This window comes from Xenopus tropicalis, chromosome 2 (assembly GCF_000004195.4).
Source record: "Xenopus tropicalis strain Nigerian chromosome 2, UCB_Xtro_10.0, whole genome shotgun sequence".
NCBI lineage: Eukaryota > Metazoa > Chordata > Amphibia > Anura > Pipidae > Xenopus > Xenopus tropicalis.
In genome coordinates, this window is record NC_030678.2 from 101737104 (window position 1) to 101756205 (window position 19102).

General features: G+C 37.1%; 1 protein-coding gene across 1 annotated transcript in view; it reads left to right on the forward strand.

Annotated features, from left to right (window-relative positions):
* The window catches only part of camkk1 (calcium/calmodulin-dependent protein kinase kinase 1), a 55368-nt gene that overhangs the window by 22218 nt on the left and 14048 nt on the right, over positions 1-19102 (forward strand). The window contains exon 2 of the mRNA NM_001100271.1: positions 11822-12278. Within this exon, the coding sequence (NP_001093741.1) occupies positions 11883-12278 (396 nt within the window). The 5' untranslated portion in view covers positions 11822-11882. The remainder of the gene's footprint in view (positions 1-11821; positions 12279-19102) is intronic.

Below are 19102 nucleotides of genomic sequence, written 5' to 3' on the forward strand. Positions count from 1 at the left end.
ATAAATTGAGAACAGTAATGATTTAATATAATCTTAAATGACAACCATGTCTGCGCTGTGGTTTTATCAGAAAACATAATGCCCCAATCTATGCCCTGAAGCACTTCCCTTAAGGAGCTAGAATTTGCTTTTCTAAAATTCAGTGTCTTTGTTGCCCCAGTGTGAATTTTTATTCTTATTTTATCTAATTTGTTGCTATTTGTATTTCACACTTTTTATAGTCTTGTAATCCTATGACATGTTGGGGCAGTTTTATCAGAATGTGAGTTTACAGCTTAAAACATAAAACGCACCCATGTTCTATTCATTCTTATGGGTTTTTTAGAAGCTTATTTATTAATCGGTGAAAGTTAGAACTTGCCATTTGATAAATAAGCTTCTAAAAATCCTATAGGAATGAATACAATGTGGGTGAGCTCTAAACTCACATTTTGATAAATTTTGCCCCGTAGCCCATACATCTAGAGTTAAATACATCTTTATAATGACTGTTCTCGCCTTGTTTTAATTTGATTTCATTTTATTTTAATTCAGGGCTGTGGAGTCGGTAGATAAATTCTCCGATTCCGACTCCTCAGTTTCTGATACTTACAACTCTGTTTTTAATATGCTAATGTTTTTTATACATTCATACAGTCAATGAAAAGCATGCTTTGTGGTCACTCAACGTGTTCATTTATGCACTGCGTGCATTGGGCTTTATTCCTATAGCAGAGAAGTAATTAATTATGACTGTTTGTGAATTGGGACATTTAAACTTGCTTTATTTTTTTTTTTTTATTCCCATTTAAATCTAGTAGGAGTCGGAGTCGGTTCATTTTTTGCCGACTCCGACTCCAGGTACTCAAGATTGACTCTGACTCCGACTCCTCGACTCCACAGCCCTGTTTTAATTTTCTCTACTACTTTAAACCTTGTAACAGGTAGCAAATATATTATTTATAATTCAAAGGAGTGTTTTTAAATAGGGGAAAAATACACCTTGAATTCCTCTATAGTTCCTTTCTAATAATAGAAGCAGCTTTGCTTTCCTCTGGATGGGGCTAATTTGTATTGTAATATTGTAATTACACTGTGAAACACATTCCCGCAAGATATGTATGTAGCATCCTATTTAATCAATGTCTCTAAAGCAGTTAGTTTATGGGTATACTCTTAAAAGGAACAGGTCAGGTCAGGTAGGTCAGGAACATCATTTGTAAAATCTTACATTTGTTCATTGTTCATTAAATGGCACATTTATGGAACATTTCTTTATTTCTTGCGTAATAGTTGTTTTGTTGTTAGCTTTTCATGGAATGTATTTCCCTACTATAAACTGTTTATTTTATCTCCTTTTGCCATAACCACCAAAACTGGAAAAAACACGATGGTCAGTGAGTTACAGTCTTCAGATTATTCTGTTTTCACTGCTATGTGAAATTACTAGAAATATATAAAAAACTACATATCAGTTTATATTGTCTTATACTGTCCTAAATACCAAATATCATGAAGCATAGTCCTTAGTTGATTAAATTATATGCCAAGCCTCAATCCGCAACTCCAGAATCTGTCCTGTTTTGCTTTGTTTAAAATGTCACAAATCTTTCAAAAAATTTGCAAAACAGTTAAAAATTTGTGAAACGGTGCGAATTTTGACACTCGTTTCGCAAAAAAATCAGCCAGCAATAAAAAGAGGAAATTCACCACAAATTCATGCCTGGTGAAGAATTTCACTCATCACTACTCCAGAAGTCTTATCTATATGTTTGGGTTTATTTATGAGTCAGAGTGGGCAGTTTGGATAACATTCACTTATCAGAGGCCTACTGTGGCTAATGTTTTATGCAAAATGGAATCATTAATTGGATTGTCATTTGATTTATGTGTCAGACAGGAGATTTTCACTTTGCAAGGCAAAAAAATGCAGATTCATGACTGCTTCATTTTTGTGTATTAAACAATAAATGCATGTACAGTGCTTCTTGAAAGTTTGTGAACCCTTTAAAATTATCTATATTTTTCACTTACTTTTGCCACATGCAGATATGTTATTGGATCATTTTTTTCAATATATACATGATATATAATAATTTTAGTTTTATTTGTTTAGCTAGGTTTTTTTTCATCTACTTGTTTGAAAATTAGATGATGTTTTAGATCAGATAAAAATATTGAACATTTTAAAGGATTCAAGCACCACTGTAAATCAGATGAAGTCAAGAATGCCAAAGGTTTCCTGGCCTCAAGGTAAAGAGAAATTTGTCAATAACCTTTATTAAGTACATGGTTGTCAGTTATAACAGGTCTAACAGTACACCTGTTCTGGGCATCTTGACACCATAGGGTTATTGGTAGTTATTGGGTCAATGGTAGTTCATGCCACTGTGGAGCCATCTCACTTTGGAACTAAAACAACTGGGGAAGCCCAAGGACGTTGTGATTTGCATATTACTCCTAATGCTATGTTTTAGGAGGTGACTTGTGGTGTCTAACTTTTGGTTCATTGAGAAAGTTACTCCAGTTCTGTTAGTCAACACTACCCTTGGGCCTGCAATACAGTATTCATCTGCTCCATTTGGGTGGCACAAAGCTGTTATATTTGTTCTACAAATAACCAATTTGATGGTACTATATCCCTTAAACTTGGATCTTTCAGAATTATGGGCCAATATTTCTTTATTATATCTACTGCACCTTGTAGTTGGTAGTGATATCTTACCACAATGGCCAACTCACCTTTCATATTGAATGGCTTATTGGCTACCAACTGTTTAATTTCTACATCTTCTACCATAATAATAAAGTATTTTTTTCTGATTATATTTTTTTAACTTTTATTTTTACTTTATTTTTTTTTAATTATTATTCCTAATTCTAACCAAATTTTTATTTTATGTTTTAACGTGACACTCTTGATTTTCTCTTTCTTTTTGCTTTTATTTCAGTTTTGTATTCCCCCTGTTTTCAGTATATTGGTATACACGAAACAACTGTCTGCATTATTTTATCAATAAAGAGTGACAATTTTGATGTGAGTCAATTCCCAATTTAATCGATCTACCCTGTGGGTTCTCTAACCCTTTATAAATTTTTGGCAAATGGTAGAAGACTGCTATTCAGGGGAATTTTATTTATAGATATTAAAATTCTCTCTTTATAATTATACCCCTACAATATGCCTTTCTCAGCAGTATAAATAGATCCAATTTAAATTCCTCAGTTGGATCTCTTTTTAATTTACAGTATGTTGCCAGAGCAATACAGTGCAGCTGAGAGAAAGTTCTGGGGAGGCGTTGGGGAAAACATTGGCCAGTCTGGGTCCATCAATGATATTTTTGCCCACGGCCCACTTGTACCTTACTTAAGTGCCCTTAATCCATTAAAATGACCTTAATGTTGTTGTAACAAAATGATTATTATGCTGGCCCCCTAGTAACTAGTGTACCATTGAGTGGTGCTTTTTTGTGTTTTTCTATACAAAACACAGTGGTCTACTAGTGAAAGAAATTAGCTGTTTATGCTAATTATGGTTTATAAGGTTCTGTAAGAATGGAAAGGTGATTCGATTCTGGTTTAGCTGGAGCACACAGACTAAAAGCTTAAACAAAACCAAATTTTGGCTGTAATTTATTCTGCTGAAGAGCTTTGAGAATAAATGAAACACCAGATGAAATGCAATGCAATCAGACACAGCCATTAAATGTGAAGATGCAATTAAAGCACTAACTAGAGTACATTATTATTGTCAGTGTGAAAAGTGGGACATGAATGTAAGAATGTAAAATTGTTGGATCTTTTATGGTAGTATTACTAAAATAATATTAATCTGCACATGTGGTGTTATAATAATTTTGGCATCACATTTATTAACATATTAATTCATTAAAGGAAGTGGTGTAACTAGATATTACTGGGCCCCATAACAAATTCAATTTAGGGCCCCAAAACATTGAAAGTTGACTCATTTTACCTATAAATATTGAAATTGCTCATAAATTAGGGCCTTACTGGGCCCCCTACACTCCTGGGCCTCATGAATCTTCAGGGTCTGCTTCTTAAGTAGTTACCTCCCAGTTAAAGGTGTATATTGTTACACAGACAGAAGCACTTCTATTATATACAGACAATTAAACAATGTAGCATATATCTTCCAAAAATATATTATTTTAACAGTAACTTTACTGGGAAGAGCAGCAGACATGATGTAAGGTCTTAATCTATGAATTGTTTTGATGTAGTGGGCCAGCTATTTACTAAACATTTTATTAACTATCTGTTTTCAAAAAGTGGTAAGTAAAGCTCTTGAGCAATCTGACAGCCATACAAATCTAGAGGGAAACCTGACTTTCCTGTTGGATAGCATTGACCCAAATAACCATTCATATCAGTAAATAGGAAAAAGGGGCTATAAAAACATTCCATTATATCAAGGAAATTAAGAGTTCAGAAACAGAAAGTGTAGAGACTGGAAAGTGTGGAGGCATAGAAAGGAAAGGCAACAAGGAAACCCTGTTTCCAGAAAGAGTACAAGACAGTTCGGATGTGGAAGGAACTAATTTAGTAAATGAATGCTCTGCTTTGTGTTGTCATTGCTTGATATGGAAGTTACATAACTTTTTGCATAAGTTACGTTAACTGCATATGTTGAACTGAAGACACCGGGTCTTTCTGCCGATACAAACCTGCGCAGTTGGAGGTAGTAGGAAATCGGCTTCAACTGGGCGTGCACAAGCAGGGTCCGTGTCTTCAATTGCTAAGAAGATGTCAGCCAGGTATGTTGCTGCTGTTTTAGCTAGGGGTTAGTGACAGTGTTTAAACTTAGGAACTATGCGATAAGGGAGAGGTGAGGGGGATCAAGGCAGTGATAGTTAAGGGTTTTTTTAGTGCCCGGGGGTATAGTTCTCCTTTAAAAGATGATTATGTTTATTGCCATTGCTTTTTACTTGAGTGTCTTTTAAACATTGGCAAACTTAGCCTTAATTTTTGTATATTTTCCCTGACATTGAAAAATTAAAGCCCACCCACAGACCATAAAAACAGTGCCCTCTTCTGAGGCATACCTTGGGCTTTGCCCTGTATTAGTGTGTTATTGATATTTTAGCCATATTTAAGGTTAATGTATAGTCTGGTATATAACAACTGCACATAAAGGGACCCGTATCAAAGTGCCCAGAAGTTTTAATCCCTATTTTAGCATTTTGAAAAGTTTTAAACTTTGTGTCTGTTAAATACAGTGCGGTGTTATTAAAAAAGCTTCATAAAATAGTTCTACTCTCAACTCAAGTGAGTTTTTGTTATTAACTCAAATAATGTATATATTTTGATCACCGAGTTTAGACAGGTTGATTTTCTAAACTAAACTACCTTTGGAACCTTTGCTTGCTCCATGTCTAAAAGAGAATGACAGAAGAAAATGCCTATGATTTTAATAGCTAGTACTGGTATGGAACCTGTTTTCCAGAACGCCTAGGAATTGTGATTCCTGATAAGGGGTCTTTTTGTTATTTGGATCTCCAAATCTATTAAAAATTATTAAAGCATTAAATAAATGGAATAGAATTGTTTGGCCTCCAATAAAGATTCATTATATCTTAGTTGGGATTAAGTACAAGGTAACGTTTTGATATTACAGAGATAAATTAAATCTTTCTGCAAAAAATTGTAATTCTTTTTTTAAAATTGAGACTAGGGGGAATGGCCTTCCTGTAATTCAGAGCTTTCTGGATAATGGCTTCCAGATAAAGGATCCCATAACTGTTCTGCCATTTTTTTCAATACTTTAAAACTATAATGTGATTTCAGAGCTGTGCTTTTATTGTGTAAAGTAATCAGTCAAGCAGGTGATGCCAGTGATCTGAATAGACATTTTACACCATAGAATTGCTATATGAGACATCTGTGTGCATATACCTGTTCAAATTGCACCATGCACTTGATTTGTGAACAATCAATAGAATGGATTCAGTAGCCTGTGTGAAGTCTATAAAAGTCCTCAGGAAATACATCAGTGGCTTAGTTAATTGCATAACTGGTGACATCTAAGTGCAAAGAGTTCAATAAATAGAATTTAAATTGGAGATAATGACAGTTGAACTAAAAGAGATTTGGTTAGCTTTGTGGAACCAAGCTATTAAAGAACATACTGAAATGATTCATGGCTGAAGTATGATTATACATTTTAGCTTTCAATTGAATAATTTTCCTATATTTCTGAGGTAACTTTTCCAGTACTTGGATGATCTTCTCCTATCTTTACACGGGTTTTATGGATACATGGAGAAACCCTTTTGTTTTGATGACTTGCAATCTCCCTCTGGTGTCACTTATATTCATCTTTAATGCCCTTGACTTAACTCTCTCAGCAAATAATCAATCAATACAGTGATTATACTTGGCTAAACATACCATCCGAGAGACATTTTGTTAATTAGGTAACTCTTAATAGGGAATCAACCATCTTGTAGATTCAAAAAGAGATCTAGTAGTACTTGTTATTGTATTAATATTGAAGAGCACATGTAGAATTCATGCCCACTACTGTACAGGACAGTTATTATGAACCACATCTTTATCATGATTAGTAGAGTCTTAGGCTAATGCCACACATAGCCTATGGAGCATATTCACTTTATAAGCTTAAAAATTCTCCTACCTGTGCCTGCACCCAGTAGCATTGAATACACTCGGGTGCAGGCACATGTAGCCGATATCTGCCGAAAATACAAAGTCTTGCATTTATCGCCTACATGTGCCTGCACCTGAGCATATTCAGTGCTGTCGGGTGCAGGCACAGGTAAGATGATTTTCAAGCGTAGGAGTGTATGCTCTTGTATTTTCAGCTTGTCGAGAATATGCTCCATGTGGTATTAGCCTTAGAGAAACCTATTCCAACCTGTGGAACAAGTTTTGGGAAGTAGGTTAGTAGGTGCATTATTGTAAACATTATTTTTGTCATATAATGATGGCATTGCAATTAGAACATTCACAGTGGTTGGTAACTGGTAGACTAGAGTATTAAAGTATGTGAGGCACCTGCATTTAAAATAGCAACAAATGAGTAATCTTCATGAAACAGATTTCTTATATCCAGCTTACTGTTTCATTGTGTGCTTCACAGTCTGATGCTTTAGGCAAAGTATTTTTTGTTGTCACTCTGTTGTGCACTGCTATGCTTCTTAGATCTGCCCTCCCCCATGTAATGGCACTAAAGAATCATTTTCTAGTATGTAAATAGACAGTCCCGATTTTGTGTCGAACAGCTCAGCCCACGGTCCCCGATTCTTATTGAAAAGTCCATCATTTCCCTTTGATCTCCTGCACTGAACGCCAAAAAGGACACAAGGTTTCTAAAACTTATCACCCGAATGAATGAAATACGCTTGGGTGCAGGCACATGTAGCTGAAATACGCATAAAAACGCGTATGGCAATATTTTCAGCAAGTGATTTTCGGTTTGCTGAAAATATACGCCAGGCGCCTCGTCTGACGTTAGCCTTAATTATATAAGTAATATTTTGGCAGAGAGCCCAGAATAATTAACAGGCAACACCTGCGCTTAGATACAATTGTAGCTAATAATATAACCAGGTCTCTTGGGGGAACTGAGATTTGCATCTTAAAGGGCAACCCCAGAAATGTGTTCAAACTTTAAATAACCTGCCAAATGTTGTAAAATGGGAGTGGTATTCAGGGGTATTCTTTTTTCTTTTTGTTTGCATTTTTCAAATGTTGGGAGGTATGAACTAGACAGTACTAAAGAATATCACAGAAAATACACATAGGTCAGTCTTTTCAATGTACTAGTATACCAAATACAATTCTGTACCTCAATATACTATTTACTGCAAAGTGTTAGCTATTGAAAGTCCCTGTTTATTTGGGGTAATAACTACAGGACCCTGAATGTGTATGTATGATTAGATACTGTACCTTCTCTAATATATATTTGTTTTAATTCCTTCAGTTGACTTTTGACCTTTAGAAAAACTGAGGGTAATAAAAATATAATGGCGAGGCAACTGCTGTTTTGTGAAAACAACTGTACTGTCGATAACATGGCAGTAAATCAGCCATCAAATGCCCTAAGACATTTAAATAGACAGCTGAAGCTCTGCATTCAGTAAGCTGTTTTTTATTTGTGGTAACCAGAAGTGCTCATAACATTAAAAACTGTATCCAAGACTTCAGGAAATTAGCTGTAATTGTTGTTTTTATGCTAAAAAGCATTTTTGCTTTAGAGCAGCCACACTGACGTTTATTACGAGCAACATGCTCTTTGAAATAACATATAAAGAACATTTAACTTTTTCTGTCATAGATTTGTGTTTAAAGTTACCATTAAATTTGTCTTCAAATTCTGCTACCAAATTTTTTTCTATGCTGGTGAAGTCCGGACGGGAGGTGCAAAATGGTTGACATCGGGGGCAAGGTGGGTGATATCAGGGGACAGGGAGACAGGGAGGTTACGTTTGGTGGGTGGGACTTTGATGTCAGGCTTCAGGACTGTCACTCACTGATCAATCATTAGCTGATCGCTGTGTCATTCTCTATAGAGTCCCGTCAAACAACTGGGCTGTCCAGGTGAAAACCAAACAGGTGGCAACCCTAAATGGACACCTAAACACAGTTGAAGTGCATATAGTTGGAAAATAGCAAGTTAATAAGCACTTTTATATATGCTCTAACCTGTGCTAAAGCCCCTTTTAACTCACTGCCAGCTGATTTGGTCAAAGAGGAACTTTTATTGCCAGGCCGTTTTTGAACATTTTGCGCTTGTTCAATTTAAGGGCATTTCCTAGGGGGTACTTTTAGTTTACGTTTTTTTTCGGAAAAACCTAATCTTTCAAAATGTGCTTAATTTTTTTGTGTAATTCCATTTCTGTAACAAGATATAGGCTTCTAAATGTCTAAAAATTGAAGAAAAAAATATTTTCCATAATATAAACACATATATCAGAATCATGAAGTATTTTATGCACAAAATACAACTGATTTGGAAATGTACAGAGACCTCCAGAAAACCATATATTTTTGAAAAGTACATATTCTGACAAATTCGAAACAGGTGAAGATGTCTTTATACACTAAACTACCAATCGGCCAAGATACGCTAAAATAAATGCAAGGAATACCAATGCAAGTGTTAAACTGCAATAAAATCACAAAAATTAAATACAATTAGGGAAATCAATGAAATAACAAAATTAATTATTTTACAGCGTGCTTAGTGGTCAAAATACCTGATCCAATGGCCGCACCGTGAAATAAATAGTTTTTAGGGGAAAAACAAAAGCCAAAATTATAAAATCAGGAACAACTCTGAAAAGTGTGTGAATGTGTGTATATGAGTATGGAAGTGTGTAAATATATGCAGAAGTGTGCAGAAGAAAAAAAAAATCCATAACTTTAGTATAATGTGTATTGTGTAAATGTATAAAAAAAGGCCACTTACCTTTTTAGTAAGCAGGAGGGTCCTTTCCAGTGATGAGGGTCCCAGGATCGCATGGAGGAAGTGCGTGGGCGGGCTCAGGGGGCTGAAGGAGGATTGTGTCTGCTATTAGAAGTGTGGCCCTGCAAAAAATGTGATTCATGACCGACTTGGCAGCCCCCTTGGCTCCTTGGCAAGCAGCTAATTTGCTATAACTTATTAGCTAATTATTTCTGTGTATTTTTAAAGATTAATAGAAAATTGCCTCACTTTTGAAAATTCCATATATCATTCCTTTCTGTTTAAATATATGTCTGTTCTTTTTAATACTATGGCTTTTAGCAAATATATAATGTGGGTGCTCCAAAATGGGTACAGTGGAGAGTGCATATTGATTCAATTCATTATGGTACTTGCGTCCAAACACACTTCTGCACAGTTGACAATTCCTCCATCCTGCCTCTTCTGATGAATGGTGCACAACTGCAGCTTTTGATGCTGGGGACCCCTGGATCTACCACCACCCTCTAGCAGGAGGAAGCTCCAGGGTTTTTACAGTGTGTTGCATCATAAGACACACCAGACTTTGGTTTTGAAAGCATGTTCCAGAAGTGATGCAATAAATGCACTCTAAAAATGCTAGACACAATGTTTACATGATATGTGTGAAAATGCAAGGGTAATTGCTTCTCATGTAACACCTTGGATTACAGTATTAGACTGTACATATTTGTAGATTAAAATGTTGTTAAAATGAATAAATCACAATGATTTTATTACCAGAAAAGACTTGTACATATAAAAGTTTTGTATTCTAATAATAGATAAAGATTTATTCACTATAATATAAAAGAAACTTGAAAGGTCACCAAGTTTCTTTTTGGATCGTACATGAAAATATTCAAGCAGATACTAGATCAGCTCAATTAAGAAAGGGTTTTATGGACTTATAAATGCTGTATAAATAAAGTATCTTGCCAGATTCAAAAACAGACACTATGGGGCACAACGCTAACATTTTCTCATTTATTTTCATTTTAAAGTCTCAAGTCCACTAATTTACTTAAAAGTCAGAACTGGAAAAGTGTGCGCTAGAAAAGTCATGAAGATCCTACATTTTTTGACTTGTTGCATGAAAAAACATGACATTTAAACCATTAAAGTTTTGAAACAAAAGAAGGATCTTTCAGGAAAGGGAAGGGACATTTGCTATTCAATTCTACACAATCTCTGCATGTTTTAGCAGGCAAATTGTCAGATTTGGAATTTTAGCTGTTTGGTAGCATATTAAATCTTGAAAAAGTTGCACATTTTTTATTATTTTTTTATTATTTTAGCAATAAAAATCCAAATTAGTAAATAGCCACTGAAATGTATATATATTTATACATTATGCCATTGGTTTTTGAGGTTTGTCAGCAAGGTGTTGCGATTTGGAATGCTAATGACAAAAGGCATACATTTGATGCAGATTAGAGATTGTAAGAATTTTGAGAGGAATGTCCTAACGCAGGGGTGGGCAAACTACGGCCCGCGGGCCACATCCGGCCCGTTAGCCCTTTCAATCCGGCCCGCAGTCTCCGGCCCCCTTAAAAGAATGACGGGCCCTGATTGGTTGCGCCCCGTGCGTGCGCACAACGTCAGCACGCACGGGGCGCAACCATATAAAAGAATGCACTGGGGAGCCGGGGAACAGAAGGGACGGGATGGAGGAAGCAGCTGGGCGCTGGAGGAGGGAGCCGCAGGTCATGGCGGATGCTGGGGGGAGCTGGTGGGAGGATTTTGAGGAGAAGCTGGAAGATGCTGGGGAGTGGAACTGCAGGATGCTGGGGTGGGGAACTGCAGGATACTTGGGTGGGGAACTTGAAGATGCTGGGTAGTGGAGCTGCAGGATGCTGGAAAGTGGAGCTGGGGGGGAGCTGAGAGGCCCCCTAATTTCTGATTGCAGCCCCGAGCGTAACGCTGTCCCGGCCCGTCTGTTAGTCAATGTGGCCCCTGAGCCAAAAAGTTTGCCCACCCCTGTCCTAATGTTATATTCAGCACAAGCAGATTTATGGTATCAGTCCATTTATTTCATATTCTATATGAATTATTAAAACATACTTTGTATTACATAATCAAGCACATATGACATATTATACATTTACCACTTTGAGAAGCAATTCTCTGCTTACTTTCAGAAAGCTACATTTGACATTCAGATTTAAAGAGACATAATAATTTGATTCAGACCAGTGGTGCATATAATTAAAGTTAATTAAACAGAAATGAGTGAAGACAAATCATTAGTATTCACACTTTCTGCAAAAAATAGTTTTTTAGAATATAAAAATAAAATACAGTATTGTGCTAAAAAGTAAATAAAGCTTTTGTGACAATGATTTATTAATACAATATTTTTTGTTTTAGGAAGAAATTTGAAGAAGAATATAATAAGAATACTGTTTGTATGTGTGAAAGGTCTGTCATAATGGATTGTGATTCTGACCCAAATCAAGACTCTCAAACAGAACTTGCTGAGCGAGTTGCTGCCATTGAAGTGGATGAAGAATGTCAGGCTCCAGGAAGAATAAATTCTGATGATATGGATGGACTGAAAAACAACTATATGAGCTCTGAGACCAGTGAGGATGTATTTCTTTCTTCCCAAGAACAAAGGGACTTGAGCTCTTTCCAAAGAGCTTCTTCTCGCCCCACTTTGTCAAACAGAAAGTTCTCTCTCCAAGAAAGACCTTCAGGAGGCTGCCTTCCATCCCACAACCTAGCTTATGGTCCATATGCAACAGGTCCTGCATCACACATATCTCCAAGGATTGTTCGAAGGCCAACAATTGAGTCCAACCGTGTCTCCATCTCTGATTCAGATGTAAGTTAGCTCTTCTAAATACAAATCATAATTTTTGATGACAATACATATATAAATACAAAGATAGGACTGGTTATCTGGAATGCTTGATACCTTGGGTTTTTTTTGATAAGGTATCCTCTGTAAATTGGAGCACCATGTCCTAAGGCATTTTAATAACATTAACATAACATTAAATAAACCCAGTATGATTATTTTGTCAAAAACATGGTTATATTTTAGCTAACTTAACAAGTGTAAGATACTGTCTTACAGGAAAAAACAAATCTTTAAAAAATCAAGAATTATTTTGATGGAACAGTATTTCAGAACTTTCTGTATAACAGGTTTCTAGATAACAGATCCCATACTAATTTTACAAATTACCCACTTTCAAATCTGTATCATTGAGCAATGTTATAGTGACCATTAGTCATTCGTAGGTCTGTGTTAATCTTTTTTATTGGCTGTATAGGGTCACATTCGTTACATAGGGCTTTTGTGGTGCCATGTGGGCAAATAACTAGCAACCAAGTGCCAATTTATTTTCCCAGATCTAGGGCAAGGTACACTAATGAATGCAGACATCTGATTGGTTGTAACAGATTACTGGACAGGGGCAAACTTTTGCTTACATATCTTACCCTTATCACCTAGTTCAAAATGTATGATTTGATATGACAATGTTTTGGCTGACTACTCTAACTTTGGACATCATTACGGCACTTTGTGTTGTGTGTTTATTTTTTTGTTAGTTTGTGTAACAGGGCTGACAGGGCAATTCTGTAATTATACACTACTGATATAACCACTGTGGGTTGGACAAAATTATACTGGACTTTTGGAAGTTGTATTCCCATTGACTTTTGCATATCTTTTTTTCATCTTCAGTGTCTTAATTTAAATGATAAAAGTAAAACTGTGAAGCCGAGCTATGTGAAAGCCAAGTATCTACTGAAATTTCCAAAGAAAATATGTTGCTAAAGGGTTATTCCAGGCCTTATTTTTCCCAGTATGACTTAACCTTTAATAACTACTCTTGGGTGTACAATTTGCCACAATGCCAGTTATATGCACTTTAATCCTCTGTCTTACAATAAGCCTATTACTGTATTCTGCACAGCTGATTTATATAAGGACAGCACAGAAGCAGACCACAGGCAGAAAAGCCATGAGGTCTATAGCTTTGCCCCTGTCACATCCAGTAAAGATGCACTTCAGACTACAGCACCAACAGTTAATTAAGTCACCAGGGGAAACGTTAAACTTCCTATTTAACAAGGCCAGCACAAGTGTGACTTCTGATCTTTATATGTGCTTATGTGAACTAAATCACCATCTCAGTGAACATGAACCTGGCATTCTAATATGTATACACGTATTCCAAAGCTTAAAACTCATCAGATGAACTTAATTCTTTTTAACATCATCATCATTGGTTATTTATATAGCGCCAGCTAATTACGCAGTGCTTCACCATATTTTTCGACAAACAGGGATCTTAAAAAGTTCAACAAACAAAGGTATACATAAAAAGCTGTATAATAAAAGCCCTTTTCAAATTAAACATCATTTTTTTATTAATACATCCACACCCATTATAAAAGCATTTAAAAATCCCAGCTGTCAATCATATATTGCCTGCCCTGCCTAGAGGTGGGGCAAAGAGTTACTTTCACTTTCAATTCAGAACTTCTTAGATGTTGCTGCACTCCTCACATTCCCCCTCCCTCCTCACCATGTAATTGTGTAACCAATGCATGGATATGGGCATCAGGTCCCCCCATACTGGCACAGAAACAAGATTTTGGCAGGATGCAATGCCTGCTTTGATAACAGTGTCCACAAAATGGACCCTTCCTGTTTGCTGCAATTGTGAATTCCAAGGCTGAAGAAAATAAGATTAAAATAATTTATATAGTGTAAGTAAAGTTTATTTTGCTTGACAAACACAACAGAAAACAATTTGGAATTATTTCTTAAGGGGACAGGTCCCCTTTAAAGAAATGGTCCTTTCAGTACTTAGTAGGAGTTTACCTTTGTTCTCTCTCTTTGCTTTGTGACTTGTCAAGGAGGAGGGTGTGCAGATTTGTAAAAAAAAAATCCTTATCTATTTTTGTAATTGGGCACCTACAGTCCTGTAAAAAAAAATTCCTCCTTTATGTAAAGCTTTTTTTTTTAACATAAATTCTCTACTGGGATTCCAGAATTTTTTTTTTACTTTTTCAGCTATTATTTGGTGGATTTACTGGAATGTTAAGGGTCATTTTTAAATAGAGAGAGATGGTCTCATATAACCCTTAAGAATTCTATGGTATAATAAAGAATTCATAGGATTTTATGATGCTGAGCTGCCTCACCCCCCCCCCCCCCCAGACTATATTGCCGGTCACCTCTGTTTTCCTATCTGGCACTGGTCACCTGCAGGCCTCCCTATACAAGAAGCAGACTTGGGCTCCTGCCTGTTTTATAGTTACACCACTGAATAAACCATGAAATTTCCACCACCATGCTTTACAGCTGGTATCAGATTCTTAATAAGCAATGCTGCCTTCTGGTATTGTCACCTAATAACTCCTTAACTTGTCTGTCCAAAGCACATGTTCCAATAGTCCTGGTCTTTGCCTAGGTGTTCATGTTGCCCTGAACAACAAAGGTTTGCCCTTTACACACCTCTCATGTAGATCTAATTTATACAGCTTCTTTTTAATAGACTATTTGACACAATGACATCAGCAGTGGTAAGAATTGCCTGTAGGTTCCATGATGGCATGGCTTGGGCAAGTTGACATTTGTTTAAAATCTTCTCTACTTTTAGATGATCTTCTGGACAGTGGAATGATTGATGTTTGGCAAACTTTGTAAACCCCTTCCCAGACTCATAAACTTCTATAACTTTATTTTCAAAGGCCTCTAAGAGGTCTTTCAGTCTAGTCATGGTGATACTACACACTTAGGGCCTTGGCAGACAGGGAGATTAGTCGCCGTGCGACAAATCTCCCTTATCACGGGCGACTAATCTCCCCAAAATGCCATCCCACCGGCTAGAATGTAAATCGCCAGTGGGATGGCATACGCCGTGCCGAAATCACCAAAGTTTCCTCTCAAGGCAACTTCCGAGATTTCGGCAAATTGCTGCGCTGCGTATGCCATCACACCGGTGATTTACATTCTAGCCAGTGGGATGGCATATTGGGGAGATTAGTCGCCCGTGACAAGGGAGATTTGTGGTGGGTGACTAATCTCCCTGTCTCTCAGGGCCCTTAACCACAAATAGCAAAACAAACTCAAATTCTGAGGTTTAAATAAGACAGATTGTTTCTAACAATGTTCTGGTTGTTTGCACCTAATTCTATTTTTCGGTATTTGAGCTAGTGATAAGTGTAAGGGTGTAGGTTTGTACTTTTTCCACATGCAAAATATGTGTCTATCATAATATAAATTACACAATGGGCTACAAAATGTAAATGGAGCATAATTATTTTTATATACTGTTTTGCAGAAGACCAAATATTCATGTTTAACCCTTTCCCTGCCAAAGACGTAGGTACTACGTCGTTTTAAAAAAAGCAGTTGTATGCCACCGACGTAGTACCTACGTTTTTGGTACTAGTGTAATTCTCTCTGCACCGGCGGCAAAAGCCGCCGGTGCAGAGAGTCAGCTGTGCCCCCAACCCCCTCGGCAAGGAGCCAAGGGGGCTGGCAAGTTGGTCCAGCGATGCGATCGCATCGCTGGACCTAGCTACAAGCAGCAGACCGATCGCACGCTGTCTGCTGCTTGTACTGTCTGTGCCTCTGCTCTCTGCTCCTGCTAGCTCCGCCCCCGCACTTCCTGTGCTGCGAGGACTGCAGAGGGGCTGCCTGCCTGTGATCCCTGAGACCTTCTGCTGGTAAGTGCTCTTTATTTACCTTATACACACACTTACACACATTTACAGGCATTTACACACATTTACACACACATCTACACACAATTTAGCATACTTTTTTTTTTTTTTTTTTGTCCGATTTTGCACACTCTAGCACACTTTAGCACACTTATATACACACTTACACACTATCAGATAAATTTTAGATGTGTGCACACATGTATACACAATTTTTTGTGTATACAAATTTTTTTTTTTTTTTACTTTTTTTTTACCCCTTTGTCTTTAGTTTTTTTCCCTAAAAATTTTATTTTGACAGCCTGACTATTGGATCTATTATTCTAACCACTAATTACACTGTCATGTGACTTATTTTGTTGTGTCATCGATTTACACAATTTTTGTGGTTTTGTTGCATTTTTATCCCTCTAGAAGTGTTCCTAATCTGTTTTTAGCGTAGCTTTGCCATGCGGTACTTTGGTGTAGAAAAATAACTTTACTTATTTTGAATTCCTCAGAATGTGTACTTTCCAAAAATATATGGGTTTCTGGGGGTCCCTGTGTAGTTTGGGGGTGTTACACATAATACGCTGTCAGGGGGCTCTGTGTGCAAAAACTGAGCTGACAGGCGAGAAATCCTTATGCGCTATTTTCATTTTGGGGTCAGTACATACCGCAGACTTTGATATATCTATGCATATTGGGCATCAAACTGTTCAGTAGGCCTCTGGTGTTCCTATTTGGGGTGTGTTGCCTTTGTACGCAAGAAATTGTGTGAGAAAAATGCGGCAAACTGCAACATTTTTATGCGATTTTCTCAAATGTCATAAAAACCACTAATTTTAGGAAAGCTTTGCAGATTGGTAATTTGGTGTAGAAAGGACTCTTTACCCTTGTTGGATTTGTCAGAATGTGTACTTTCCAAAAATATATGGTTTTCTGGGGGTCCCTGTGTAGTTTGGGGGTCTTACTGCATATAATAGGCTGTCAGGGGGCTCTGTGTGCAAAAACTAAGCTGGCAGGCGAGAAATCCTTATGCGCTATTTTCATTTTGGGGTCAGTACATACCGCAGACTTTGGTATATCTATGCATATTGGGCATCAAACTGTTCAGTAGGCCTCTGGTGTTTCTATTTGGGGTGTGTTGCCTTTGTACGCAAGAAATTGTGCGAGATAAATGCGGCAAACTGCAACATTTTATGCGATTTTCTCAAATGTCATAAAAACCACTAACTTTAGGAAAGTTTTGCAGATGGGTACTTTGGTGTAGAAAGGACTCTTTACCCTTGTTGGATTTGTCAGAATGTGTACTTTCCAAAAATATATGGTTTTCTGGGGGTCCCTGTGTAGTTTGGGGGTCTTACTGCATATAATAGGCTGTCAGGGGGCTCTGTGTGCAAAAACTGAGCTGACAGGCGAGAAATCCTTATGCGCTATTTTCATTTTGGGGTCAGTACATACCGCAGACTTTGATATATCTATGCATATTGGGCATCAAACTGTTCAGTAGGCCTCTGGTGTTCCTATTTGGGGTGTGTTGCCTTTGTACGCAAGAAATTGTGTGAGAAAAATGCGGCAAACTGCAACATTTTTATGCGATTTTCTCAAATGTTATAAAAACCACTAACTTTAGGAAAGCTTTGCAGATTGGTAATTTGGTGTAGAAAGGACTCTTTACCCTTGTTGGATTTGTCAGAATGTGTACTTTCCAAAAATATATGGTTTTCTGGGGGTCCCTGTGTAGTTTGGGGGTCTTACTGCATATAATAGGTTGTCAGGGGGCTCTGTGTGCAAAAACTGAGCTGGCAGGCGAGAAATCCTTATGCGCTATTTTCATTTTGGGGTCAGTACATACCGCAAACTTTGGTATATCTATGCATATTGGGCATCAAACTGTTCAGTAGGCCTCTGGTGTTCCTATTTGGGGTGTGTTGCCTTTGTACGCAAGAAATTGTGCGAGATAAATGCGGCAAACTGCAACATTTTATGCGATTTTCTCAAATGTCATAAAAACCACTAACTTTAGGAAAGTTTTGCAGATGGGTACTTTGGTGTAGAAAGGACTCTTTACCCTTGTTGGATTTGTCAGAATGTGTACTTTCCAAAAATATATGGTTTTCTGGGGGTCCCTGTGTAGTTTGGGGGTCTTACTGCATATAATAGGCTGTCAGGGGGCTCTGTGTGCAAAAACTGAGCTGGCAGGCGAGAAATCCTTATGCGCTATTTTAATTTTGGGGTCAGTACATACCGCAGACTTTGGTATATCTATGCATATTGGGCATCAAACTGTTCAGTAGACCTTAGGTGTTCCTATTTGGGGTGATTTGCCATTGTATGCAAGAAATTGTGTGAGATAAATGTGGCAAACTGCAATATTTTTATGTGATTTTCTGAAATGTCATAAAAACCACTAGCTTTAGGAAAGCTTTGCAGATTGGTACTTTGGTGTAGAAAGGACTCTTTTCCCTTGTTGGATTTGTCAGAATGTGTACTTTCCAAAAATATAGGGTTTTTAGGGGTCACCCTACATTTCTGCAGCTTCCACCCCTAATAAAACTGCCATGTGTTTATGAATTAGGTAAAGATAAGCCATGAAATTAGTGTACACAAGGTATATTTGGGGGTCTCTAAGTGCCATGTGCTTTGATAAACCTATGTACAGTGGGCATCAAACTGTTCAGTAGACCTCTGGGGTTCATATTTAGGGTGTTTTATTTTGGTACCTAATGACCTGTAGAAAATAAGATGCTGTATAGTGGACGTTTTGAGGTGATTTTTGGAAATGCCATAAAAATCATCAAACTTAGGAAAGCTTTATGGCTTGGTACTTTGGAGTAGAAAGACATGGGTACCCATTTTAGATTCGGGGGGATGTGTACTTTCCAAAAATATATGACTTTCTGGAGTGAATGTACTTTTTACTAGCATTATCCCACATATAATGATGTAAATGTATTGATTTTGCAGAAGCTGAAA